The sequence below is a fragment of the Lithobates pipiens genome, unplaced genomic scaffold (genome assembly GCF_037356315.1).
Source record: "Lithobates pipiens isolate NorthernLeopardFrog02 unplaced genomic scaffold, aLitPip1_a1.2 Scaffold_22, whole genome shotgun sequence".
Lineage (NCBI taxonomy): Eukaryota > Metazoa > Chordata > Amphibia > Anura > Ranidae > Lithobates > Lithobates pipiens.
Genome location: NW_027507784.1, coordinates 303,486,548 through 303,514,136, shown reverse-complemented (window position 1 = coordinate 303,514,136; position 27,589 = coordinate 303,486,548). Strand labels below are relative to the sequence as shown.

The following is a 27,589-nucleotide window of genomic DNA, read 5'->3' as shown; positions in this document are numbered from 1 at the left end:
ACTTTGCACAGCAAGTGCACTTGGAAGTAAAGTTGCTGTAGATCCAAGGGGGACATGCAAGGAAAATAAAAAACAGCATTTTAGCTTGCACATGATTGGAAGATAAAATCAGCAGAGCTTCCCCTCATTTCAGATCTACCCCTCAGATTTACAGCGATTGCACTTCCAAGTGCACTTTCAGTGCAAAGTGGATTTGCCTTCTGTAAATAACCCCCTATATGTCTTAAAAAAACATCAAAAAAGTATTTGCATAAAGAAGAACAAAATGCAAAGACAAAATATAATAATCAATAGCTGCTTACCCGAGCTAAAGCTTTTTTAGACTCTAGAATAAAAGCTAATGATCCAAATTATATTTTCACTAGCTATTATTCCAAAGGTTTTAGGTTATCTGTGTACGCTCAAGACAATGCTAACTATTGCACATTGTGGTCCAAATGCAGAGAGAGACAAACTTAAGTCATGTCATTTAGCATTTTGCCTGGAATTGCTCCTGAAAAATAGCAGTGACCTTCCTGGTATTTGAGTGTACCTAGGCACCCCGATGCCCACAGCCTCATAGCTGACCTTCAAGATGTAAGGTCTTGCTGGTCTCAGTAAATTTAGAGAAGTCACTCCTGTGCTGCTTACTGTTCTCCTTGCTGAAAGCTCTGACACGAGGAAGCAAAGCCTTGCCTCCACCAATATGGCCACCTCCACACAGTGACAAAGTGAATTAAAGGCAATGTAAATTAGCAATAAGAAGAGACCACAAGCAATGCTGTTGACCAGTCATTTGCCCTCTACCTGCCCTTTTTTTGTCTACAGCTTCTAGAGTTCTAATCTTCTTTAACATTATACCTTCATCCAAAGTTAACTACAGGTGCACAACCATACTATAAATGGGGCAGTTGCTCTGGAGCCACAACCATGTGCATGTAGGACATAGTGGGATATGGCTAAGTAATCTAGGACTGCTCGGGGGTCTGGTATTTATTTTAAAAAACGGGGGGTACCCACCTGTATTTGACCCAGGCCAAACCACTTCTTAAAAACCTGTATGTACAGTGTATATTATAGGCACTCTTTAAATCAATGTTACCTCATAAAACAATCACAAACAAGCCAGAATATTCTGCTGACCTGGTGCTGAGGAGGGAGATTCTGGGTATGGAAATAATGATGTACTCTACCTTTTCCTTCTCTAGAACAAGAGACTGGTGATCACAGATGAGGCCCCCAGGGAAGAAACATTTAATGTCTTGGATGGCAGCCTGATAAGAAGTGGAACCTGCAGAACACGGAAAGTGGTGTAAAGAATGGAACAATAGCCTAATGGACAACTATGTACTGTATATTCCATATTAACACAACTTAAATTAAACTTTAACAACCCAACAATTAATGAACCTGAACTTTGTTTTTACATGAAATAGCGATAATTATTGCCTAAGAGCATTCACCGTAGGATGCCTACTATTCCCTTTATTAGTCCGAAAAGCATTTTGTGTCTAAGTTTAGATACTTAGAAACATAAGGAAATAATTAGAAGAGTTAAGCACAATTAAAGGGTACTGGCTGGTATTAAATGTGCAAAAGTCACAGGAAATCTGAGATAACACTTAGGACAAAAATGTATTTAAAAGCAAACCTGGGCTTTGTCCATGCCGGGCAAAGCAACAAGTTAGCTTTAATGCCCATCTTCCCAGCAGCGCATACCTCACCCTGGATGCCAAAGTGCCCATGTACCACAAAAATACATCTCACCTTCCTACCACGTCACAGCTCTAGTGTTTGGCCCAGCATTATCACATTGGGCAGAGAAATAGTCCTCAACACTAACCTTAACCCTACGAGTCAGACAGCAGCAAGAAACTTAGGAAGGGCTTCCTTTCCTCGCTCCCAATGCCTGAACTGAGCAATGGGGGAGGGAAGGAGGGTACTGCACAAATTTGCCTTAAAGTTGAAGCATGGGGCCAAAAATGATTTTTGGCTAGTTGCATAAAAATAAATTGGCTCTAGGGATGTATGCCCCATCTCTATCTGCCTTTGTATCTTACTTTTACTCAGGCAGGAATCCCCAATTAATGCCAAATGTCCAGCATTGAAACTTTTTTTTTTTATAATTTACATTTTTATTAGCATTATAAAAAGCATTATAAAGAGCAATCCAAGGAGTGTGAACATTCTTAGTTACAGTAAGTATGTTATGGTTAACATGATTTAACAACAAACAACCGTAAATTTATACGTAAAATAGTAAACCATCGTACGGTACAAGATATTGCGGTGAACAAGATATTGCAGTGAAATAAATTTGTATAGTGTCCTTTGATCCGTCGACCCCAATGGTTGCTAACAGTAGATGGATCCAATTCCACTCTTTATAAAAGTTACAGGTACAATAAGAATAGATCAGCAGTATCCAATCTGGTATTAATTATACATCACAACCTTTTAAATAGTTAGAGGCTCTTCGATTTTTAAGCCATTCTTGCCAGTTTCTTATAGAATTATTAACTGAGGAGTTTTTCCAAGCTAGAAGAAGCTCATGTCTTGAGTGTTTATTCTAGCGACTACCCTTGACAAGTTAGGAGTTTCTGTAGATTTCCACATGCTTGTGATGGTTAGCCTTGCCAATACCAGATTATGTGTTACTATCGTCCTAAAACATAGTGGGTATCTATCCAGATTTATTCTAGTAAGGCCATTTCTGGTGTCAAATCTATAAACATGCCTGTGAGGTCTGCTATAAAAGAGGAGAAAAAAAACTTGTTACATTTTTGCAGGCCCATAGTGTATGGTATAGGTTACCTGAAGACTCATTGCACGTCCAACATAATGGCAATATGGAGGGGAATATTTCTGCCAATCTATATGGGATCAGATAACAGCTGTTAAGGATTTTTTGAGAATTGTCTCAATGTTCAATGCAAGCAGATGTTTTAGTTATTGTTGTTATAGCTTGTTTCCATTGTTCCCAAGAGAATGTTTGTGAGAGGTCTTTCTCCCGTTTCAACATGTTGGGATTTTTCCCATTTGTAGAGATGGATGAAAAGGAGGTTATAAAATAAAGATATTCCCTTTTTTTATTTAGATGGTTATCAGTATTTCCAGATTATTGTGGGAATGGTTATACCTTCTAGTTTTAATTTTTTTTAGGCGGTTGTTTGTGTTCTTTTTATTTTCGACTATGTTTTTGAGACGATCTGGTAGATATTGGTAGGTTTGAAAACCTAACTTTACCCAATCACTTGTTGATATTTTTATTCTACAGTATTCTACTATTCTTTTCAGAGTTGGTACATTTTTACACATTTTGTACATCTTTATTAGATTTGGAAAGAATATGTTTCCATGCAATTAAGGTTGCTTTTATAGATAGGAGGTTGGGTATGAGTATTATTTTTTATATTATATGCTTGGCCATAGACAGAGCGTATAAATCATGTCCTTTTGTGAATTCTTTTTCTATATGCACCCATAAATTGTCATTGGGGGTGGTGAACCAAAATTTCATTTGGTCTAATAAGGAGGCATAATAATTATTTTTAATATTTGGTAGTCCCATTTCACCCAATTATTAGTGGTTAGTACAGTATATCGATTGCTACCCTTGTTTTTTTCTCATTCCATATGAATTTCCTAATTTTTGTATTAATTTATGTAAAAAATTTAGCTGGTATCAAAATTGGGAAGGAATGAAAATAATACAATATGTTGGGTAAGGTTTTAATTTTAAAGACTGCCATCTTCCCAACCCACTGCAGTTGTACTTTTTTAATGTTTTGCAGATCTATATTAATTTGTTCTGTTAGTTTGGGGAAGTTTGATGTATTTATTTTAGATGCAGGATAGGAAAGTTGTACGCCTAGATAGGTGATGGATGGTTCATTCCAGTTGTAGCCATAATTCTTACTTAGTATATCAATTTTGTTTTTGGGGATGTTCATGGATAATACATAACATTTATTTTGGTTAACTTTGTAGTAGGAGACCTCCCCATAATGATCTACTAATTTTCTAATTTTGGGTATGGAGGATTCGGGTAGAAGTTAAAATGACATCATTCGCAAAAAGTCCAATTTTATGTTCATGTTCTCCAATAGTGATTCCAGTAATTAGTTACTGAGTTATTGAGTTATTTCTTATACTTATTTCTTATACTTTCTGCTAATGGCTCTATTATTAGTGAGAAGATTATAGGGGACAATGGACATCCCTGCCTGGTTCCATTCCTCAGTTTAAAGTTTTGGACAGTGTTCCTGAGGAGTATACTGTGGCTGAGGGTTGTGAATATAAATACATAATGGCTGAATGAACAAATTATACCAAATTTTTCTAGCATTTGAGATACAAATTGCCAATGCAGCCTATCAAATGCTTTTTCTGTGTCAAGTGCTAGGAAGATAGCTGGAGTATGGCTGTTTTCTATAGAGTTTAAGAAATTTACCTTTCTTCTAGTGCCGTCTGGGGCTTGTCTTCCTTTCATGAATCCCACTTGATCTGCCCCAATAAGGTAGGAGGTTATATTTAGTAAACGATTCAGTATAATTTTAGCGTAAATTTTAATATCCGAATTTAGCAATGATATTGGCCTATAGTTGCTTGGTGCTGCTGGGTATTTATTTGGTTTTGGAAGTGTAATTATTAGTGCTTCTAGCATTTCTTCCAGGTATTATGATTGGCTACTTGATTAAACATTTTAGTTAAATGTGGTGATAAAATTTAACTTAATTGATAATATTCCCCTGATAACCCATCTTTACCTGAGGTTTTATTTTTGGGTAGGGATTTACCCTTGTGGTTTAATTTATTGTAATAGGATTATTTAACAATGTTAAGTCATTGGGGTCTATTTCTGGAAGATTTATTTTTCTTAAAAATTCTGATATATTTTTGTTTGTAGGTTGGGGGATACTTATATATACCTGAGATATGGTGTTTTAAACTATTTATTTTATTTTTATTTTGGCATTGTTTTAGTAGATTTGCTAATAGTTTACCAGCTTTATTGCTCTGAGAGTAGTAATTCAACTTCAGTTTTTTCAAGTATTTATCGTGATCTTCTATTAACCGGTTCCTGACTGCCTCACGCAGATATACTGTGATAGAAACTCTTTTTCCGAGAGTTGTTGGATACATATTTATGAGGAAAGTTATTAGGAGAAAATTTCGGTGCTTTATCCTCTGTAAAATGCGATTCTTGTATGCATATAATATCGCTGTTCAATTTTAATATGTCTTTCCAAAGAGCTTTCTGTTTGAATGGGCTATTAAGGCCCCTTACATTCAGTGACATAAATTTAAGTGCCATGAAAATGGTAAGAGAGGCTACTTTGCCTTCTGATAGATTTTTATATTTAATTATGTATTATTTAGAGGCAGATCCATAGAAAGGTAATGAACAAAGCATATCATTTATGGCTAGTTTGCCATTGTTGTGGGATTTTTCCCAGTGCGGCTTTTCCCCATGCGTTATCTTCGCTTGGTGGTAATAAGCCCCATTTTTTCAAAAGTTTCAGGCCATCTTCCATATTCATGATGGTAAATTCTTTTTCATCTGTTTCCAGCATTAGTTTTGTAGGGAAATCCCACTTAGAGGTGATTTTGTCATTCCTAAGAATTTTAGTTATTGTATTGAGATTTTTGCGTGCTTGTATAGTTGCCGGTGAAAGATCCGAGTACAATATTATTCCCACATATGGGTCAGGTAGTGGTGCATTATGCCTTGCAAAATACATTAGTTGCTCCTTCACTTCAAAAAAATGAATTTTTGCAATCACATCTCTGGATAGCTTTTCTGGTATGTGTTTGGGTTTAGGTAGTCTATGCGATCGGTCTATCATGAGCTCTTGATGTGGAATTTCAGGTAGTAGAGTAGATATCATCTCTTTTAGGATGTGTTTCAAATCAGAAGGTTTAACATTCTTCGGAATACCTTGGAATTTTACATTGTTCCTTCTTGAACGATCTTCCAAATCAATTACCTTCAATTTGAGGTTTTTAATTTCATCTTCTAATTCAAAATGTGCATCTACCAGCTCATTGTGTGCATCCGTAAAATCACACATTTTATTTTCTACATACTCCACTCGTTCGCTTAGTGCATCTATTTCTTTTTTGGATTAATTTATAAAACACTTCATATCATCTTCCTCTTAGAGACATTATTATGTACGTAATAGGTGTGTCAGAGACAGGCTGACCTTTAGTGGGTATAGCTGTAAGTTGTGCATCATAGGGGTTTTGTTCCATTATAATAGCATTGTCATGTATAATAGCACTTACATTCTCCTGAGATTAAGTGATTTTCCTCTTCTGCTTCAGAGGGCTGCTGGTGTCATCCTGGGCATGCAGAACTTTCCTTACTAGTTCTGCTTTTGATAGATTTCCATCTGCAGTATGTTCACCTTGCTGCCTCATGCTGTGTGGAGATGAGGAGGAGCCAGGGCCATCTTGGCTTTCTCCTAGTTTGGGGGGTCCCCCGCTATCCTTTATCTTTACATCAGCCTCTGTAGCCATCCCTGTCCCCCATCATGGAGACTTTTAGCCCCAACTGCAGTACACTGATCACTTAGTCACCCGCTCAGCAACTTCTCCATTCATAAAAAAGCCTTGCATTCTTTTTACTAAATGCAAGGCCTTCTGTGATTGGAGGATTATAGATGGTGACATTTGCACCTTCAAACACAAAGATAACTTATTTCGACTGTGTATATGGCCAAAAATCTTTTTTGGCCATATTGCAGCTTTAATAGTTCATTCACACAATACACATTACCATTTATGTGGCTCCATTATGCAGCACAGTTAAAATGAACAGACAAAAACAAAGGTTTTCCTTTTCTACATAACCTATTCTCAGTACCTTAGACCTGTATGGTGTTTTTTATTGTGTATTCCAATTCAAGCCTAAGGAATTGGACCTTTCAAAACTGCAGAGAGATACAAAAGAAAATGTATGACAGCAAGTATTCCAATATTTGTTATGTGAGAGCACATAATCAAGGGACAATGACAATAGGTTTGTAGATGTGAAGGGATACTTAAGATAGGGTGACCTACAGTTGAGGATATATGGAAATCAGTGACATAAGTGAAATGTATTTGAATTGAACCATCCACATCAGTCCTTGCCCCAAAAGAGCTTACAACCTAAAATCCCTATCACACAGCTCTAATGCACATGTCAAACACAAGGCCCATGGACCGAATCCAGCCTGCCAGGCCTTGTCATGTGGACTATGCACCCAGTTTTGCAGCCAAAACGTGGCCAATGGAGTTCCGCCACCTCCGGGTCTCACACGCCGCTCCCTACAAAAGCCTTCTACATTTTCAAGGGACAGCTTTGCTCTCAGCGGCTCCCGGATCTAACTGATCCCTGGACGCACTGACGGCAGGGCAGAGCAAGGACAGTTCTCCAGAAACTGCGGGAGAGAGTGATCGACCTGCAAGGGGAGGCAGAGCCGCCTACACAGGAAGTTACCACAGCGGAATATACAGGTAGTAGAGCCAACTACTCAGGGAGGTACTAGAGCCAAGTCAGGTAGGAGAGAGTAGAAATGTGAGGAAGCTTTGGGGGGCTTAGACACTATGCATAGCGCACCTCTAAATCCTAGACTCTGTACACAGTACACCCCTAAATTCTGCACTCTGTAGATAGTGCACACTCCTGAACTCTGCACACTTTATGTTGCATACTCCTGAACTCTGCACTTTCAACATAGCATACTCCTAAACTCTGCACTCTATGCAGCGTACTTCTGAACTTTGCACTCTGTACAAAACGCACTCCTGAACCCTAAACTCTGTACGTAGTGCACTCCTCAACCCTGCCCTCTGTACACAGAACACTCCTGAACTCTACACTCTTTTTGACACACACTCCCGAGTACTCCTATGTATCTGAGTAGATACATAGTCTTACAGATACAATCAGCCCTTTGAAGGCAATCATAATGCTGACGCAGTCCGAAATAAAACGGAGTTGGCACCCCTGCTCTAAAGTGTTTCTGCATGAAAGCAAGCTAACCCACCAGTGTTTTTGAGTTGTGGGAGGAAAATGAAGAAACCAAATCGGAAGTACAGCATGTGGTACATGGCCCCAAAATTAATTCTGGAATTAAATGCTGAAAGGCAGCAACACCAACCACTAGTCATCTTACTGCCCATATCATAAAGGCCAGTTCCACCCAAGACTCAAATTTAATATCTGGCTTGTTCCACCGTTTGATTTTCGATATCTGTCAGAGAATGCATAGATGGGTCTCTTCTATTGCCCCCTCAAATAGTAACCATAGGCTAGTGTGCTGCCTGAGGTGTAACAAATGTAACAAATTTATGACATATGGAATTTTCATGGTACTAATTTCTTTAATTCCCTTCTGTGTCCATAGGAAATGTAAGTGTGGAAATGGTCCAAAGGACTCTAGATAATAAACACCTAGATCAAATAAAAGTCAAGGGTCAACTAGAATTAGGTGTCTGACATGGGGATCAAGTTGCATTAAATACAAGGACCAATGGATACAAGAAGCATGCAAGGATCTATACAGAGAAAGTAGAAAATAAAATTCTAATTTAAGACATGGACATGGTACACATAATAGCTGACCACAGCAATCATATGAAGTGATTTAACAATGTGGGGAAGAGAGACAGGAAAAGCATCTATAATGTAAACCCTTTTCACTGAGGTTTTCCAGTAAGCAGGAAAGATGGACTGACAAGTCACTTAATGGCTCCCATCTGCTGTCATTTTCTGGGCTTCATTGGTTCATCAGATGTGTGAAATGTGCAGCACTTTTCCTTCAAAGAAATAGCTAAGCTTATTATTCACTGGGTGACAGTTAAAGTGAGCGATCAGTATATAGGCAATCCATAATGATTCATTTTTGTTAAAGCTAATTTGGGAATGTGATCTTTTTAATGTAAATGACATTATAGGCATGATGTTAATGACGGAAAGATGACGGCCCAAAAATGTCAAAGAACTAGTCACCGCTGTTTCATGTGGTCTCCCTGTAGGTGATATTTCTAGCCATTTCTTGTTTTGCGTTATGTTTCTGTGTGGACAGAGCCGACGATAGGGGATTACTATTGGGTCTCCTGTAGTGGGCCCGGCAGCAGGGTGATCGGTGCAGCAGGACGGGAGGACAATTACAGAACGATGCACTGTGTCTGTCTCTCTCCCTCCAGTAGCTGAAAGCTGGTTTCTCCCCCTTTCAGCTGCTGGAAGGAGAGACATTGCATCGTTCTGTAATTGTCCTTACGTTCTGCTGCACTGATCACTCTCCCTGTGCTGCCACACATCTGATTCTCCCCCGCGTGCCTGTCCTCCCCCCCTCACCCCCGCAGCACTGCCAGCAGGAACACAGGTGGATGGAGAGTGGTGGAAGGGGCCAGTAAATAGGTAATTTACTGGTCCCTTCCTTTTCTAAATCGGACACAGTGAGTGATCAGTACAGATCGCTCCTGTGTCCATTGATAACTGAGCAATCTGTGTCTTCAATTTCTTTCTCTGTCTCAAAGGTGAGATATCAGGGATCCCTTGAAATTTCATACAAGCCCCCCTCCACCTCCCTCAACAGCGTTATACGTTTTTTCAAAATAAATGTAAAAAATAAAATTGTAAAAAATATTTTTTTAATTGTTAAAAAAAAGTTTTAATTTGAGAAATTATTTAATTATTTTAAAATTTTTGTAATGGGGGGGCTGTACAGGGCCCCGTGATTTCTAACGGCAGCCCTGTGTGTGGAGGCAGCTATCTTGGTAGGGGCATGGCTATGCTTCCTCATGTCAGAGATGACACTTTGATGACTGTTGACCTGATGACTGGTGTGGGGGGAATATGCAATAAGCAGGGGTGATGGAGGAATCACTTATTCACAGAATAGTTAAAGCAGGGAGATCCCTGCACTCCAAGTCCTTGGGTACAGCTTCCTCTCCAGCAAGGAAAACAGTGAGCAGCACAGTGGTGACATCTGGTAAGTCAAAGGCAACAGTGTCTTAGATCTCTCACTGTAGATACACAGCTATGATGCTACCGGAGTGCCTGGACATAGGAAGTGCACTGCTGTTTTTAAGCAGGAATTCCAGATAAATTGTACATTTTCAGGGTTCTGCTTAGGCAAAATTAACATTTCTAGATGTTCCCTATAACATGCCCTTAGCAAATCTTAAATTTTTGAGTTTAAAGCGGAGGTCCACCCTAAAATGGACCTCCGCTCATCGGAACCCCCCCCCCTCCGGCGCCACAATCGGCACCTTTCAGGGGGGAGGGGGGTGCAGTTACCTGGATAATCCAGGTAACTGCACCCACTTCCGGGCTAGCTCTCTGCGGAACGGGGCGTACGTTACGCCCCGTTCCGCAAGCGCCCGCCCCCTTCAGCAAGTGCCCCGCTGCCTGCTGGGAAACACACAGCTCCCAGAGGCAGCGGGGACCGTCCGGATTGCGCCGCGCGGCTCGCGCATGCGCAGTAGGGAACCGGGAAATGAAGCCGAAAGGCTCCATTTCCTGATTCCCATACCCAAGATGGCGGCGGGACCCGGCAGCCGAGCGAGCGATCGGCTTCGGGTGCCGACATCGCGGGCGCGCTGGACAGGTAAGTGTCACTATTTAAAAGTCAGCAGCTGCAGTATTTGTAGCTGCTGGCTTTAAAAAAAAACAAAAAAAAACGCGGAGTCCCGGTGGACTCCCGCTTTAAGGACACCTTAAAAGTGAATTCCAAGCAAAAGAAATTAACAGGAAGGGGCCATCTTCAAACTGTTCCTATAAAGTTGGGTGCATGAAATTGTCCAAAATGTCTTTGTATGCTGATGCCTTTAAGAGTTCCCTTCACTGAAACGAAGGGGCCAAACCCAACCCCTGAAAAACAACCCCACATCATAATCCCCCCTCCACCAAATGATTTGGACCAGGGCACAAAGCAAGTTCCATAAAGACATGGATGAGGGAGTTTGGGGTGGAGGAACTTGATTGGCCTGCACAGAGTCCTGACCCCATAGAACACATTTGGAATGAATTAGAGCGGAGACTGCGAGCAAGGCCTTCTTGTCCACATCAGTGCCTGACCTTAAAAATGCGCTTCTGGAAGAATGGTCAAATATTCCCATAGACACACTCCTAAACCTTGTGGACAGCCTTCCCAGAAGAGTTGAAGCTGTAAAGGGTGGGCCAACTCAATGTTGAACCCTGGGATGTCATTAAAGTTTATGTGTGTGTAAAGGCAGGTGTCCCAATACTTTTGACAATAAAGTGCATTTTGGAACACTGAATGCTCTGCACTGTGCTAAGAATAATACGCTACAGATTGCTCTATTCACTATGGTGTACCGTGATTAAGGCTAGGTTTCCAATGAGTACCTTTTATATCTGTGGGACATCAAGTCACAGCGACTACAAAGTAGTCCCTGCACTACGTTGGTCCTACTTTGATGCGACTTGAGGTCCATAGACCTCAAGAATACACAGGCATTGTTTCAAGTCCCATCAAAATTCACAGCAAAAAATGCGGCAAAATCACACAATTTTCAGGTCACAATAGTGGAAACCTAGCCTTAAAATCTTGTCTACTTGGGCAATTTTTTCACACATGATAAAAAATCTGCATTTTTTTCTAGCAAGTTACATATTTTATGAACACAAAGGCCCTTTAGAGTAAAATGGTGGCTGTTGGAATTTTTCATGTCCCACAATATTTGTGTAGCTGTTTATCAAACTTTTCAATAAAAAAATGTGATTAAATGATTTCTAGTGAACACAAACAGAATTCAATCACTTGACCTCCAGAAGATTTACCCCCCTTCATGACCAGGCCATTTTTTGCGATACGGCACTGCATTACTTTAACTGACAATTGTCATTCAGCGCTGTACCCAAATAAAATTGATGTAAATTTATTTCCCACAAATAGAGCTTTCTCTTGGAGGTATTTGATCACCACCCCAGGAAGACGTCACGTGTGACAAAATATGTTGGGCAGTGCTACATGCTGACGCCATCGCATCCCACGTGATCCCGGAAGTTCGGGTGTATGCTTTTGCTTTTATCCAATGCGCATCTTGTTTTTATCTCTTGTCAGCTGTTTTTTCAAAAAAATTATCGTTATGGTATCGCACTATTGGAGTTTTTGTTTTATATGATTACCTCCTACCCCTGGATATTTCAGGCATCCTGCCGTGAGGGGAGGGTACTATCCCAATATCCCGGAGGCTTGGTTGTCATTATAACCCGCAGAGGTATTCTGCCTGCCTGATTGATCATCCTAGAGATAGGTGGTCCTGGCGATTCGGTAAGAATCACAGACTACCATGTGTGGCATATCACAGAAAAGTCATCAAATCACTTGGTGATGGAGAAATCATATATGCTTTTTTTTTTACTTAACTATTTTTAAAGGACTCGGTCACTGTTTTTTTATTTTTTTTTATTTAAACTGATTATGTGGCAAGTGTCACTTTTGTTGTTGTACCCCATACTCATTCACATAGGGTGGGGGCCAGGATCTGAGGATCCCCTTATTAAAGGGGGCTCCCGGATTCTGATAAGCCCCCCGCTCGCAGCCCCCCGACAACCAATGGCCAGGGTTGTCGGGAAGAGGCCCTTGTCCTCATCAACACGGGGCAAGGTGCTTAGGGGTGGGGGGCTGCAGGGCTCCCCCTTCCCCAAAGCACCCTCCCCCCATGTTGAGGGCATTCGCCTGGTACGGTTCAATAGGGGGGGGCACTCACTCGTCCCCACCCCCTTTCCTGACTGGCCGGGCTGCGTGCTCGGATAAGGGTCTGCTATGGATTTTAGGGGGACCCCCACAACGTTTTTTCGGCATGGGGGGGTTCCCCTTAAAATCCATACCAGACCTAAGGGCCTGGTATGCTCCTAGAGGGGGAACCCATGCCGTTTTTTTATTTAAAATTTGTCGTGGAGTCCCCCCTCGAGAGCTGATTATTCTGTGAGAGGCGACATTGTCTCTTCAATATAGATGGAGATCCGACTTGGAGGCGACTTCCATTGAAATCAATGGGTACAAGTCGCCTAGAAGTCGGATTGAAGTAGTACAGGAACCTTTTTTGTAGTCGGAGCGACTGCTGTAGTGTACATTAAGACGGCTCCATTAACTAACATTGATTTTCTCAACAGCTCGACTTGGGGCGACCTGAAGTCGGATCCCTAGTTGCCCCTGTGTGAACGGGCTCTTAGGGCAGGGTCACCAGAACTAGTGTCCCCATTGGAACATTTCCCCCACTATTACTTTTTTGGGGACAACCCAAAATTAGGGATTTTCTTTTACTTTCATTTTCAGTGATAACGGTAAATAGAACAAATAGAGGGGTGAATCTTCCTAACGGGGGCACAGACAGCAATAATCACTGCCAAGTGTTCTAATCCCTCAACGCTATCCAAAACTAAGTAGAATAAGTTTTGCCTTTAGTTATACTTAAAATGTGAGCTAGAATTGCTCTCACTCTGCTGTCGCAATGTTACATCAAATGTATAGTACAATCACAGCTTACATATTTATGCTGGACCTAATTGCAGACGTGCTTTTGTGCGTGAGCACGGGGGATGCGGGTGCTCTAAATATTTTATTATTTTTATTTCTTCTTTTTTTTTTTTCATTTACCTTTATTGCTATCACAAAGGGTTGAACACACACTTTTGTGATAGCTTTAGACAGTGCCAGGTACTCTTTATGGAGGCAACAGGGGTGTATTACATCCCTGATGTCTCCCCTGCCCTCCATGGCAGCTGATCAAACACAGATTGTGTTTGATCAGCTGCTTCCCAGGTCAGGGAATGACCGCTCTGAAACCAGCAGTGACTAAATCCTTGTCGCTTCCAGCTTCATTCATCACATAGGAGATCAGGGAATGGCTGTTCCTTCTCCTCTGTGGACAGCTGCCCCAATTGCTTACTATGGTTCTAGGCTCCATATTGGAATGGGGAGCCTGGGAACGGTGGCAAGAGGGGGGCCTTCTAAACACTGTAAAAGTGATTGAGCGGTTGTAAATCATTTTAACAGAAAAGGTAATCTTTTTATTTAGGGAGCACATGACTGTTATTTACTGTTATTTTTGAAAACTGTTATTTACATATGAGCACAAGTCTCTTTTCCAGATTTACTATATATTGATATTTATTTTCCATGGAATTTAAGTTACACCTGATGGTTTTTGTATGAGATTTACTGATAGATAAGCACAATCTTACATGATTGATTACTTTGATATTTATACGGCGATAGCGCTGCTTACTCACATTTATTAGATTAATGGTTTATGTACCATATAAATAGCTGCTGCACCTGGCTTCACTGTTATTATATATATATATATACAGTGGTGTGAAAAAGTGTTTGCCCCCTTCCTCATTTCCTGTTCCTTTGCATGTTTGTCACACTTAAGTGTTTCGGAACATCAAACCAATTTAAACAATAGTCAAGGACAACACAAGTAAACACAAAATGCAATTTGTAAATGAAGGTGTTTATTATTAAAGGTGAAAAAAAAATCCAAACCATCATGGCCCTGTGTGAAAAAGTGATTGCCCCCCTTGTTAAAACATACTATAACTGTGGTTGTCCACACCTGAGTTCAATTTCTATAGCCACACCCAGGCCTGATTATTGCCACACCTGTTCACAATCAAGGCATCACTTAAATAGGAGCTGCTTGACACAGTAAGGTCCACCAGAAGATCCTTAAAAGCTACACATCATGCCGAGACCCAAAGAAATTCAGGAACAATTGAGAAAGAAAGTAATTGAGATCTATCAGTCTGGAAAGGGTTATAAAGCCATTTCCAAAGCTTTGGGAATCCAGCGAACCACAGTGAGAGCCATTATCCACAAATGGCGAAGACATGGAACAGTGGTGAACCTTCCCAGGAGTGGCCGGCCGCCCAAAATTACCCCAAGAGCGCAGCGACGACTCATCCAAGAGGTCACAAAAGACCCCACAACAACGTCCAAGGAACTGCAGGCCTCACTTGCCTCAGTTAAGGTCAGCGTTCATGCCTCCACCATCAGGAAAAGACTGGGCAAAAATGGTCTGCATGGCAGAGTTCCAAGGAGAAAACCACTGCTGAGCAAAAAGAACATCAAAGCTCGTCTCAATTTCTCCACAACACATCTTGATGATCCCCAAGACTTTTGGGACAACATTCTGTGGACCGATGAGACAAAAGTGGAACTCTTTGGAAGGTGTGTTTCCAAGTATATCTGGCATAGAAGGAACACTGCATTTCATAAAAAGAACATTATACCAACAGTAAAATATGGTGGTGGTAGTGTGATGGTCTGGGGCTGTTTTGCTGCTTCAGGACCTGGAAGACTTGCCATGATAAAAGGAACTATGAATTCTGCTGTCTACCAAGAGATCCTGAAGGAGAATGTCCGACCATCTGTTCGTGTACTCAAGCTGAAACGAACTTGGGTTCTGCAGCAGGACAATGATCCTAAACACACCAGCAAGTCCACCACCGAATGGCTGAAGAAAAACAAAATGAAGACTTTGGAGTGGCCTAGCCAAAGTCCTGACCTGAATCCTATTGAGATGTTGTGGTATGACCTTAAAAAGGCCGTTCATGCTCGAAAACCCTCTAATGTAACTGAATTAGGACAATTCTGCAAAAATGAGTGGGCCAAAATTCCTCCAGGACGCTGTAAAAGCCTCATTGCACGTTATCGCAAACGCTTGGTTGCAGTTGTTGCTGCTAAGGGTGGCCCAACCAGTTATTAGGTTTAGGGGGCAATCACTTTTTCACACAGGGCCATGATGGTTTGGATTTTTTTTCACCTTTAATAATAAACACCTTCATTTACAAATTGCATTTTGTGTTTATTTGTGTTGTCCTTGACTATTGTTTAAATTGGTTTGATGTTCCGAAACACTTAAGTGTGACAAACATGCAAAGGAACAGGAAATGAGGAAGGGGGCAAACACTTTTTCACACCACTGTATATCTTGATGCACGTTTTTTTAATTTAATCATTGTTAATCATTGGCGGCAGCCGTGATCCTGGTATAACTGCTTGCTGTGCAGGCTGTTTATATACGTATGCTGAGCAAAAAGCAGTTAAAGGCGTTTTAAACCTTCCTATGAGGTGCGCATTATCATGGTGTCATTTGTTGCTTTGTATGCACAGTCTAGTAATGGACGGAGGAGCGTGGTGGAGCAGCGAGATGACAACTGTCAACCTGAGCCTCCCTCAGCCCAAGCTGAGCCCGACAGCCTGGGCCGGCATGCCTGGGTTATTGGTGGTGTAACAGCTGCAGCAGCACAGAGTGGCTCAGTCAGTGACCAGACTGAGTGAGGTGACGGTGCCACTAATCTGTAATATAAGTTAAAACAGCACAACTACTTCTACACACTGATGCTCTGGGGGGGGGGGGGGGGGGTTGAACCCCCGTGATCCCCTTCCTTATCTACGTCCCTGGTCTATAGTAGAGTAAATGTTTACTTTCCGGTGTCAGAAATTTCCATTTGTGTTCAATCAAGAGGCATGCCGCGTGGCACTGCACAGGTTAATGCATGACCTCTGTAGTCAGAGGAGAACTAATATTTTCTGTGAAGAGACTATATATGCCTCGGTACCTGGGTTTCTGCATCTAGTGAGAGCTACACTGTAATTAGATCTGACACAGCCACTAGTAGGCAGAACAATTAACAGGGAGATCACCATGCAGTCTTTCATTGTATTAGCACTCCCACATTTGTGATGCAACAGAGGAAATCGGGTGACAGATTGTAAACTGATTGTAAACTGGAACAAGAAATTGCCAAATAGGGACAAGCTAGGTGGATGAATATGTAGACATAGGGAAATTGATCATCCATGATGCCACAAGCTGCAACCACAACATGTGAGCTCATCATTAAGATACGATTACAAGATAAGGAAAACAAGACAGGGAAGATTACACTGATACCTAGGTAAAACAACAAAAACATTTGAAAGTGAACAATGCCTTTAAATATTCCACACCACTTCCCTCTGAATACTGTGCTGTAGGTTATATACTCTAACTTTTATCTCTGTTACTGCTAACTATCACAGTTTAGCATACAGAAGTTATTCAAACCACTTGAACTTCTGAATTTCACCCTGTTCAATAAATGGGTAGACTTTTGGTAGTTGTGTCTAATGATGAGCAGCAAAATGTTTAATAGCTCCTCAGTCTGAGTAGTGCAGGGTGGCTATCATTCAGGGAGGGACTGACAACTCATGGGGCCCTCGGGCAATAGAAGATTATGGGGCCCCCAGGCTTACAGGTGGCCACCGTGCCAAGAGTAAGTAACAAACAAAACAACATTTAGAGTACAGCAGTCAGGATGAGCGCTGCGCTCACATCAGAGTCCTCCCTTACACCAAAGTCCTAACATTCTCCCTATACATCACAGTCCGCAGAGTCCTACTGGACACAGTTATCTAACAATTATTTAGATTAAATATAACTAAAAAGATCTATATAGAGGAATCAGGACCTCCATTCTCCTGCCGGTGACCCCTCTAGTGATGCATCTTTGAACACATACTGTTATGCCCCGTACACACAGCTTAAGCATAGGGGATGTGGTCAAAAACGTGAGAGAACATGGTGTAAGTAGTTGAGCGCTCGCAGTGTAGAATCTTCCAGATGAATTACTCACAGATGCCTCTTATGGAGTGTAAGCAACATCGCTACGAGGACGATCTTACATAAATGGTCAGGTTAATGGAAAGGTTCTCTGAAACGTATATTCTTCAATGCACCCAACCATGACCTTTATTGCCTGTCAAACACAATGGCTGGACAGGAAGACAGCATTGCTGTAGATGTCAACTAGGAAGACCCCTAAATGTGTGTATTTTCATTAGTAAGTATTGCGACAGCAACAGAAGGTATTTAAACATCCAATCTTTAGCTATGCATCTGCTTTACTTACTCCCCCTTGAATGTCTATTAAAACCAAGGCCAAAGGCTGCCTTAATGGATGTTTGCTGTTATTTATGGGTTTCTGTAAGGGGGTGCTAAGAGTACTGGGTACAATGTTTTGTATTTAACTACAATTTTTAAATAGAAAGTGTTACAAATACAAAAAAAGGTGATAAAAATGTAATAAGATTCTAAAATGTAACCTGCATATAGGTTGCATTCTGTATACCACTAGAAAAACTGAACATAGCAGCCAGAGCTGTGCTAAAAATACAATGCTAGGGATACCAGAATGATTTTCCACTGCACATGGGTATGCCTATGATGATCAGGTCATTCACAACCTGGTAGTGATCTGTGAATATCATCCGTAAACTAATTTGCAGTTAAAGTAGTACTATAGGCAAAACTTTTTTTTTCCATTTTGAATAGAGCAAGGAAGATTTATAACCTCTGTCAGATTTCTTTTTTTTGCCATCTGTGTCCCATCGCAGAGATTTCCCTTCACTTCCCATCTCATAGCAAAACAGGAAGTGAGAGGAAATCCATGCAAATGATAGCAATTCCTTGGGGACCCCCAGGTGACCAGAACTGGAAGATTTTCCCTCTATCACTTTTCTGGGGACAACTCAAAATTTGGGATTTTCTTTTACTTTCACTTTCAATGATAATGGTGGGCGAATATAGAGAGGGAGAATATAGAGCATATAGAGAGGGAGAATCTCCTAATGGGGGGCACAGACAGAATTCCTCTCCACTCTATCGAAAACTAAACAAAAAGTTTTGCCTTTAGTTATACTTCCAAGGTGAATAGACAAAATTATCCTTGGTTTTCATTGATAATAAGCTTTCATATAAGAGGAAGGGAGCGCATATATCACAGTCCTGGTAGAAAAACAAGTTACATTTTTTAACCACATGACCCCTTTAAGACAAATAATGGAAAGAAGCACACACGTTAAAGTAAAATGCCGACATACCATACATCCCATTGTGCACAACACTGGTGCCATACTGGGCTCTCCACAGGAATTGGTCCTTGGCCTTACACACACGTGGATTTTCGGGACCCAGAAGCTCCAGGAGTTTGAGAACTGCGTTGATTCTCTGCAGGCAGAGGACTAGGCAGGGGGCCGATGTCAGGTAGTCACAGTGTGCCTGGCATGAAGCTTCATCCTACAAGGAGTGTACAAGACAATAACAGAAAATCTACGTTATTGTGTTAGGTGAAAAAAAAACATATCAATAATAATATTGCACTCAGTTGGGGATATTTGCTTCATAATGACAGTTCCTTGGTTGTTTAGTAAAGGTTTATAGTCTATGGAGCAGGGCCCTCTGATTCCTCCTATATTCAATTGTATTATAACTACACTGACGTACATGTTGTAAAGCACTGTCCAAATTATTGGTACTATAAAAATCCTGTATTATAATAATAATAATAATAATAATAATAATAATAGTGTAAATAATGTAAACTTAAAAACAAAAAAATGGTCACTATAAAAAAACAAAAATGAAAACTTGGCTTCTGGAAAATACATACAATCCTGTTCAGATACACATAAGGGTGACAATGACATTTACAATTGCAGACCTAGATTCTTCTGGAACCTGTCTGCACCAACATCACAATGCTTTCAAGTCATTTTATACTCTAAGCCCTTGTACACACGATCGGACATTCCGACGGAAAATGTCCGATCGGAACGCGTTGTCGGATAATCCGACCATGTGTGGGCTCCATTGGACTGTTTCCGTCGAAATATCCGACTGACAAAGTTTTAGAGCTGGGCTGTAAAATTTTCTGACAACATGATCTGACTTTGTCCGATCGTTTGTAGAGAATTCCGAACGGACAAAGTGCCACTCATGCTCAGATCATATCCTAGACCAAAGCTATTGGCTACTAGCCTGAACGTAGTCCCGTCATAACGAAATAATGTCATCACGTTCTGAACGTTCGGATTTTCCGACAACTTTGTCCGACCGTGTGTATGCAACACCAGTTTCGGACAAAATCCGATGGATTTGGTTGTCGGAATGTCCGACCGTGTGTACAAGGGCTTAGACCAGGCCTTTTCTGAGGCCGCGTACACACGCGCGGACTGTTGGCCCAACTTTGTCCGTCCAACAGTTTGAGCGAACAGTCCGCTCAAACTTAGCATGGACGGACATGGCCACACACGACGGACGAACAGTTTGCTGAAACCGTGCGCGATGACGTGAACGGCACGTACGACGGGACGAAAAATACGACGTCCTATACACTGCAATGCAACCTTCCGACGTGGAAATCCTTTCTGAGCATGCGCGAGACTTAGTTGGCCGAACAAGCCTACACACGAGCGAACAGTCCGCTGAAACCTTGTTTCAGCGGACAGTTTTTCGGAATTTCCGTAAGACCTTGTTCGGCCAACTGTCCGCTGAAACTGTCCGCTGAAGCCCCACACACGAGCGGACTGTCCGCCCAAACACTGTTCAGCGGACAAGGTTGGGCGAACAGTCCGCGCGTGTGTACGCGGCCTGACACTTTTTGTATATATGTAAAAATCTGTATTTTTTTTTTTGATAGAAAATTACTTAAAACCCCCAAACATTATAAATACAGTATACTGTATATATTTGTTTAGCAAAGGTCTAGAGAATAAAATGTATTTGAGCAGCATTTTTTCTAACGCAAATGTTTTGGAAAAATACATTTTAATGAACTTTAATGCACAATATAATAGCCAATTTTTTGGGTAAAATATAAAAGATGGTGTTATTCCGAGTAAATAGATGCCGAACGTGTAACAGTTTAAAATTGCACCTGCACATGCTGGTGGAACGTTGCCAAACTACAGTTTTTAAAAATCTCCATAGGCGACACTTTAAAAGCCTTTATAGGTTACCCGTTTAGAGTTACACAGGAGGTCTGGGGCTAGAATTAATGCTCTCACTCTGACATTCGTGGCAATACTTTACATGTGTGGTGTGATCGCCGTTTACGTATGCTTGCAGCAGGACCAAGACGTGCGCCCCCCTTTGTGCGCGATCACAGGGGGACGGAGGCACTTTAAAACATTTTTTTATTTTATGACTTTTTCTATTTTTACACCAAATCTTTTATTTATTTATTTTGGATCACTTTTACTGCTGTTACAAGGAATGTAAACATTCCTTGTGACAGCAATAGGCAGTGACAGGTACACTTTATTGAGAGATCTGGGGTCTATTAGACCCCAGATGTCTCCTCTGCCCTTAAAAGCATCTGATAACACCAAGATCAGTGTGATTAGATGCTTTCACAATTTAAAAATGGCATTGTTTACATCCAGGGAAACCAGAAGTGACAAAGTAGCCATCACCTCTTGTTTCCCATACCATAGAGCTGATCAAGTACTTTCCAGTCCTCATTCAGCTCTAGGGTAAGCCAGCTTCATTGCAGGCTTGCTGGTGGGACGGTAGAGCCTGGAGAGGCACCGGTGGGCCGTTGGGACCCCTCCCACTGCCTGTAAAAGCAATCCAGTGGCTAATTAGTCACTATGATGGCTTCTATAATAAAGCCAAGCGCCTTCTGAAAAAAACAATGTAGCTGCAGGCATCATCCCAGTATACCACTTGAAACTGCCAACATATATGTACATTAGGCAGTTTACAAGTGGTTAAGCCACCTAAACGTCTACAGAAGGAGTCTCCAGTCTTTCTAAACAAAGGACCAGTTTACTGCCCTTCAGAATTTAGGGGGCTGGACTGTGGCAAGTGGTATTAGAAAATGCCTTGGCATTAGTGGGAGTAGACAAAGTCTTAGGCTTGGTGGTCAGTGAGAGTAAATAAATTACATAGCAAACAGTGCCCCATCATTGGTATTAGTAGGAGGAATAGAGCCCGCCATTGGTATTAGTGGGAGGAATAGTGCCCCATCATTCATATAAGTGGGAGCAATAGTGCCCCATCTTTCCTATTAGTGGGAGGAAGAGTGCACTATTGTTTAGATCAATGGAAGGAATTATGCCCTACTGTTGGTATTTAGTCAAATTAATAATGTTCCATCACTGGTGTCAATGGAAGGAATAGTGCCTCAATGTTGGTGTCAGTGGGAGGGGCAGTGCCCCACTTTTGGTGTCATTGGAAGGAATGGTGTCTCATCATTGGTGTCAGTGGGAGGAATAGCATCCCAAGGGCCAGATAAAGGCAAGAAAAGAGCCAAAGTTTGGAGACCACTGTTCTAGAGATACACACAAAGGCTGTATTTAATGTAAGGATCTGTAAGATTTTTAGCCCATGGCAACCAATTAGAGATCCATTTTCAGTAGCACAGCAGGGGACTTGGGCAACCAACACACTTATAAACAAGAGCAATGTCTTTTTATCGATCATGATCCTGTGACAATTATGTGATCATTTGTGTCCATGCAAAGCCAGTTTGATATTTTTTTTGTGTTATATTAACAATTTATGCTAACAGATTATTATTATTTTTTTTGTGTTCGTAGCAATGAAGCCTTGCATAGGAAAAGACAAATTCCTCGGTCATGCTACTCTTGCAGCACTTGTAAGATTAATAACCTGATATGTATTTGTCTGATTCCCATACCTGTTTGGCTTCTTCGGGAATGATGTGCAAGGACTCTTCTCTGGTCAGGTTCACCAGCTTTAACCCAACCAGGACAAACTTCTGCGTGTTGACTTTACGTAGTATCTTCCCCAGGTTGCTGCTCCAGGAGCCAGGCTTTAGAATGAGGACTGTATAGAGTGAAGGAGGACCTAAGGGAAACCATGTAAAATGATTATATGTACTTTATATTTAAAAAATACATGGAGGCTTACTTAAAGAGAAGTATACCCATAGCTTTTTTGGATACACTTCTCCTATGGATCACAGATTGCAGTTTGTTCTGCACTTCTGTGACCCATTTTCAACCATCAGCTGATGTCACAGAGTCGGTGCAGAACCCGGAATGGGCACATGGCTCAGCTTCTCAGTGATCTGCCAAGAGCCTGAACCAGCCCCTCCTGCTCCGGCCACAGCCCAGCATTCCAGTGACTGTCAAGGCTCTGGGCTCCAAGCGGAGGGGGGGCTGAGTGATCGGCGGTGTTCGATCACTCAGTTCTCACTACAGAGCCAGCAGGGGACAGATGCAGCATCGGATTGATGCTGCATCTACCTAGGTGAGAATAATGTTCGTTTTAATAAAAAAATAAATAAAATACTTCTCTTTTAAAGGTGAAATTTTAATTCTGTTGAGAACCAAAAAAACCCTCCTTCTAAGCTATACCTTATAAGGATTTTAGAAAACGAATTGACCTGGACTTGTGAAACTTATTTAAGTCTCACGATGTCCTTCCTCAAACTACTGAAAAGAAGCTGCCTTCATTATCACAGGCAGAGCAATTTCAGTATTATAATATTCAAATGCAATGTCAGCATCCCTTAAGGTGTACAAGAGTGGAAGAAAATATGTAAAAAACAAAAAAAACCTCCTGTTGTATGTAGGGTAAGCCTGTAATCTTTGAGCTCTCTGCATTCTTCAGTGAAAAACAGTGAACAAAGAAACATAACATTCTGGAACTATTCTGTTAACAAAAGGTGTACAAACTGCACCCAGGCAGCCATTTTGCAACTTAGAAACAATTTTTGAAGGCTACAGCTTGTTCTTACAAAGGAAAAATGCTTGCTTTCAATGTCTGTACAGTTCATGCAGCACCATAAGTTGAATGGGCGGCCACACGCAGCACCATGCGGCTCAAACCACACGAACATGAGGCCCTTTAATGGACTATGGGGGCTGATGAATGAGGTATAAAGATTAAAAAATACATCAAATAAATAATACATTATAACAAATAATATTATTTGATTACATTTATATGTTGTTTATTGCATTTGATGAGTATTTTGTAGAACAAATAATAAAAGATATACGACTTTACCTGACAGCATGTAAGTAAATATGGACTCGGTCTGTCCTCTCCAATTTTCTGCACCTGTCAGAACAACAACAGATGCTGTTTCTGCAGTACAAGCATTTCATATACGGTATCATTCATACTCATATGTCTTGTTCTGGAGTGTATGAAAACTCATTCCAAATGCATGGAAACAAGACAGAGAAGATTGCTTAGTGCGCTGGTTTCCCAAGGTTAATATCAGTATTGTAACAGAATCTAAGAGACGAAATATAAAATGTATCAGATCGCCAGAGAACAAATATGATCAGTGTAGTAGCCTCGTGGAGGAAAACAGAGACAATGTGTAATCATATAAATGTAAAGAATCAGGCACAATATAGCGTCATAATCATGGAAGAGAAGGGAGGCATAGTTTTGATTTACTAAATAAGTGCAGCAAGATCGCTTTTAAAATGACTGTGTTTATCATAAAATCATTTTTTGGAGTCCTTCGAGGGCAGAGAAACTCAAAAACCTTTGGGTTATACTGCCCACTACAGGAGGATTGGCAAACAAAAAAAAACAGTAGGTCATCCCAAGAAATCCCCACCTACTAGCAGCATTGCCTCAGAGTATGAGATCATAAGCACAGAGGGATGGGATCTGTGTCCCTCAACAGATTCCAAAAATATGGAATTTACATCCAGAACAAAAATCTTATTTTCCTTCTCATCCATTGAAAGACCCAAAAAGTCTTGAACCTTCAAGACATCCAAAAAAGTCCAGAGCATCACAGCAAACAGCAAACCAATGCCAACAGGCTCAACAAAAAAACAACAGAACTGGGGACTGCCTGCAACTCAAAAACACCTGTAATACCTAATGTCCAAAGCTAGCTTCAGGTGAGGTTGAAACAACCACACAGTAGAACTTAGAGAACGTGTGAACAGAAGAGGTGGCAGTCTTGCAAAATTGAAAAGAGAGAGGTAGAATGAAAATCCAGCACACCCTTTTAGGCTCCATGCACACTGAAGCTCAAAAAAGCTTTTTCTGGACGCGATTGCTGCCAGAAAACGCTGGTTGAAAAACGTGCTTTTAACAGCGTTTTGTACTAGCGTTTATTAGCTTTGGCGTTTATGGGCATTTTTTATAAAAATACACAAAGGACACTCCAAAAATCCCACAGTGCATTCCAAACTCCCACAATGCATTGAAAAAATAGAATGCCGAACACTAATTAATGAGTGTTTATGAGCATTTATCGGCGTTTGTAGTTTTTTTGCAGTGAAAAACGGCACTTTGAACGCGAATTTCTGGCGTTCAGAAAAAGCCCATAAACTCCACTGCTCAATAAAGCTAAAAAACGTCCATGTGTATGGGGACATAGGCTAACATAGAGTGGAGTTTATGGGCTTTAAAAAAAAAACGCCCAAACTCCAATAAACTGCAGCTTATAAGCTCCAGTGTGCAAGGAGCCATATAGTCCAACCAGAAAGACAACAAGGAAATCAGCCTTTCTGAAAGAAGCAGTGGCTGGGAAAAAGATTCTCATAGTCTAAACCACCTCCAGATAATGGAGGGAAAAATATTTTTGGTGATCTGGAGCTGGACAGAAAGATAGAAAAACTGTGTCATGGTTGTAGTCAAAGGCAGGACCTTAGGCAAGAGGGAAGTCCTGGGCCTTAACACAATCTTATCTCTATGCAAAACCAGAAATGGATAACGCCTCCAGTTCAGACACTAGCCTCATAGATTTTATGGTAACAGTAATGCTGCGTACACACAATCGGATTATCCGGCGGACAATCCGCCCGTGTGTGGGCTCCAGCGGACTTTTTCTTCCCAAAAGTCCGGCGGACTTCTAAAGAAGTTTTTACTCAAAATTGTCCACCGGACTTGGCAGTCCAGCGGACAATTCGCCTGTCTGTGTGCTAGTCCGAAATGAACGGACTTGCCCACACACAGAGAAAAGTCCGTTCATTTTGAACAGGGCTCCAGGTAGACGGAACTAGTGACTCCATCGGGAAGATTGACACCTCACTAGCCCCGTCACCTGGTATGGATTTAAATGGGAAGCCCTACGCCGAAAAAAAAAAGGGAGTGGGGGTCCCCCCAAAATCCATAGCAGACCCTTATCCGGCACGTAGTCTGGCCGGTCAGGGAAGGGGGTGGGGACAAGCGTGTGCCCCCCCTTCCTGAGCCGTACCAGGCCGTCTGCCCTCAACATGGCCCCCCCACCCCAAAGCACCTTGTCCCCATGTTGATAGCGGCCAGGGTTGTCGGGGTCTGCGGGCAGGGGGCTTATCAGAATCTGGGAGCCCCCTTTAAGCCTGCACATTCCGGCCCCCTACCCTATGTGAATGAGTATGGGGTACGATGTACCCCTACCCATTCACCTGGGGGGAAAAAGTGTACATAAAAAAAAAAACACAACACAGGTTTTTAAAATACTTTATTAGACAGCTTCAGGGGTCTTCTCTTCTTCCGTCTTCGGGGGTCTTCTCATCCAGAAAAGTCCGGTTGTGTGTGAGCAGGTCTGCTCATTCGGAAAGTCCGGCGGACCTCTGCTGCAAAGTCCGGCGGGTTGTCCGCCGGACTAAGTCTGCCGAATAGTCTGATCGTGTGTGCGCGGCATAAGAGTGAATGACAGTAGAAAGAAGGATTTTTTCTAATGGGTTCAAAGGACAGTTTCTGATTTGCAGAGAGAAACAGATCCCACAATGTCACATGAGAACAGACAAGAAGAGCTACATGGGAGAACTACTAATACAAAAGGTCTTAATCAAAGGATAAGGGGCCAGTGGTCTCCAAAACAGAACAGAAAGGACAGAAACCTGACTCTTAATAATACTTACAGCCAAATACTGGCCTTTCTAGATGATAAACCTTGCTGGAAGCAAACTTTCAGCATCATAGGAATCACAGGCTTGGAAATAACCCAGTCCCTCAGAACCCGGAAAGACATGCTATTAAAGCCAGTGATAGCTGGACATTGAGGGAGATAAGTCTCCAATGACAACCAAGTTCTTTCCAGGACGAAGGTGCACAGGACTCCTTCCCAGTCCAACAGACTGCCATTAGTCTTTATCCTCCTCTAAAATGTGGGAAGAAAGAAATTCCTCAACTCCGGATTCCTAAACTAAAGAGAAAGGGACAACCTAGCCCATAGCGACAGGTGAAATGTTTGTCCAGAGACTGGATCAACTTTTCCCATGATGGCAGAATTTTGTGTTTTGCAGAGTTATGGAGTGAAAGTGGACAAATGGAACTGCCTTGAAGGAGGCTACAATCTGTCCTAGGATTAAAATACAAAAGCTGAGAGCTAAATGACTCTGAGATCAGAGAAACTGAAGTTTCTTATGAGGACAGAACACTCTGTCTAGGACTAGACAACAATACTCCAAATGATGAGTCAGTTAATGCAATGATTTCTGGACTCATGCAAATGCGCTGAGCCAATACCTCCCTCTCCTGGTGTACCGGGCCAGTGTCTTCCTCTTCAGCATAGCAGGGGGGCCGGGCAGCCTCAAAGATGATGGGTACAGCGGTGGAGGCAATTATAAACACCAATCTCCCTGTATCCCTGTATAGTTAAAGCAGCTGACAGCCGCTTCTCCTCCTCTCCCTCCCGCGGCTGTCAGCTTCTTGAAAGCTATACAGGGAGATTGGTGTTTATAACTGCCCCCACCATCACACCGTTCAGCCCAGAGTGTCCCCTGTGTCCTCCTCTGGCTCCCCAGTGTCCTCCTCTGGGTGCTCCTCTAGCTCTCCGGGTCCTCCTTGTGCACCTCTGGCTCTCCGCGTCCTCCTCCGG

At 41.7% G+C, this 27,589-nt stretch overlaps 1 protein-coding gene across 2 annotated transcripts in view; it reads right to left on the bottom strand.

Moving 5' to 3' along the window:
* Positions 1–27,589, bottom strand: part of LOC143924811 (dynein axonemal assembly factor 8-like) — a 242,164-nt gene that overhangs the window by 88,767 nt on the left and 125,808 nt on the right. For both annotated transcript variants that reach the window (XM_077449282.1, XM_077449283.1), the window contains exons 23-26: positions 23,818–23,871; positions 22,481–22,650; positions 18,879–19,074; positions 1,173–1,270 (exon numbers count right to left, since the gene is read on the bottom strand). In XM_077449282.1, the coding sequence (XP_077305408.1) occupies positions 1,173–1,270; positions 18,879–19,074; positions 22,481–22,650; positions 23,818–23,871 (518 nt within the window). The remainder of the gene's footprint in view (positions 1–1,172; positions 1,271–18,878; positions 19,075–22,480; positions 22,651–23,817; positions 23,872–27,589) is intronic.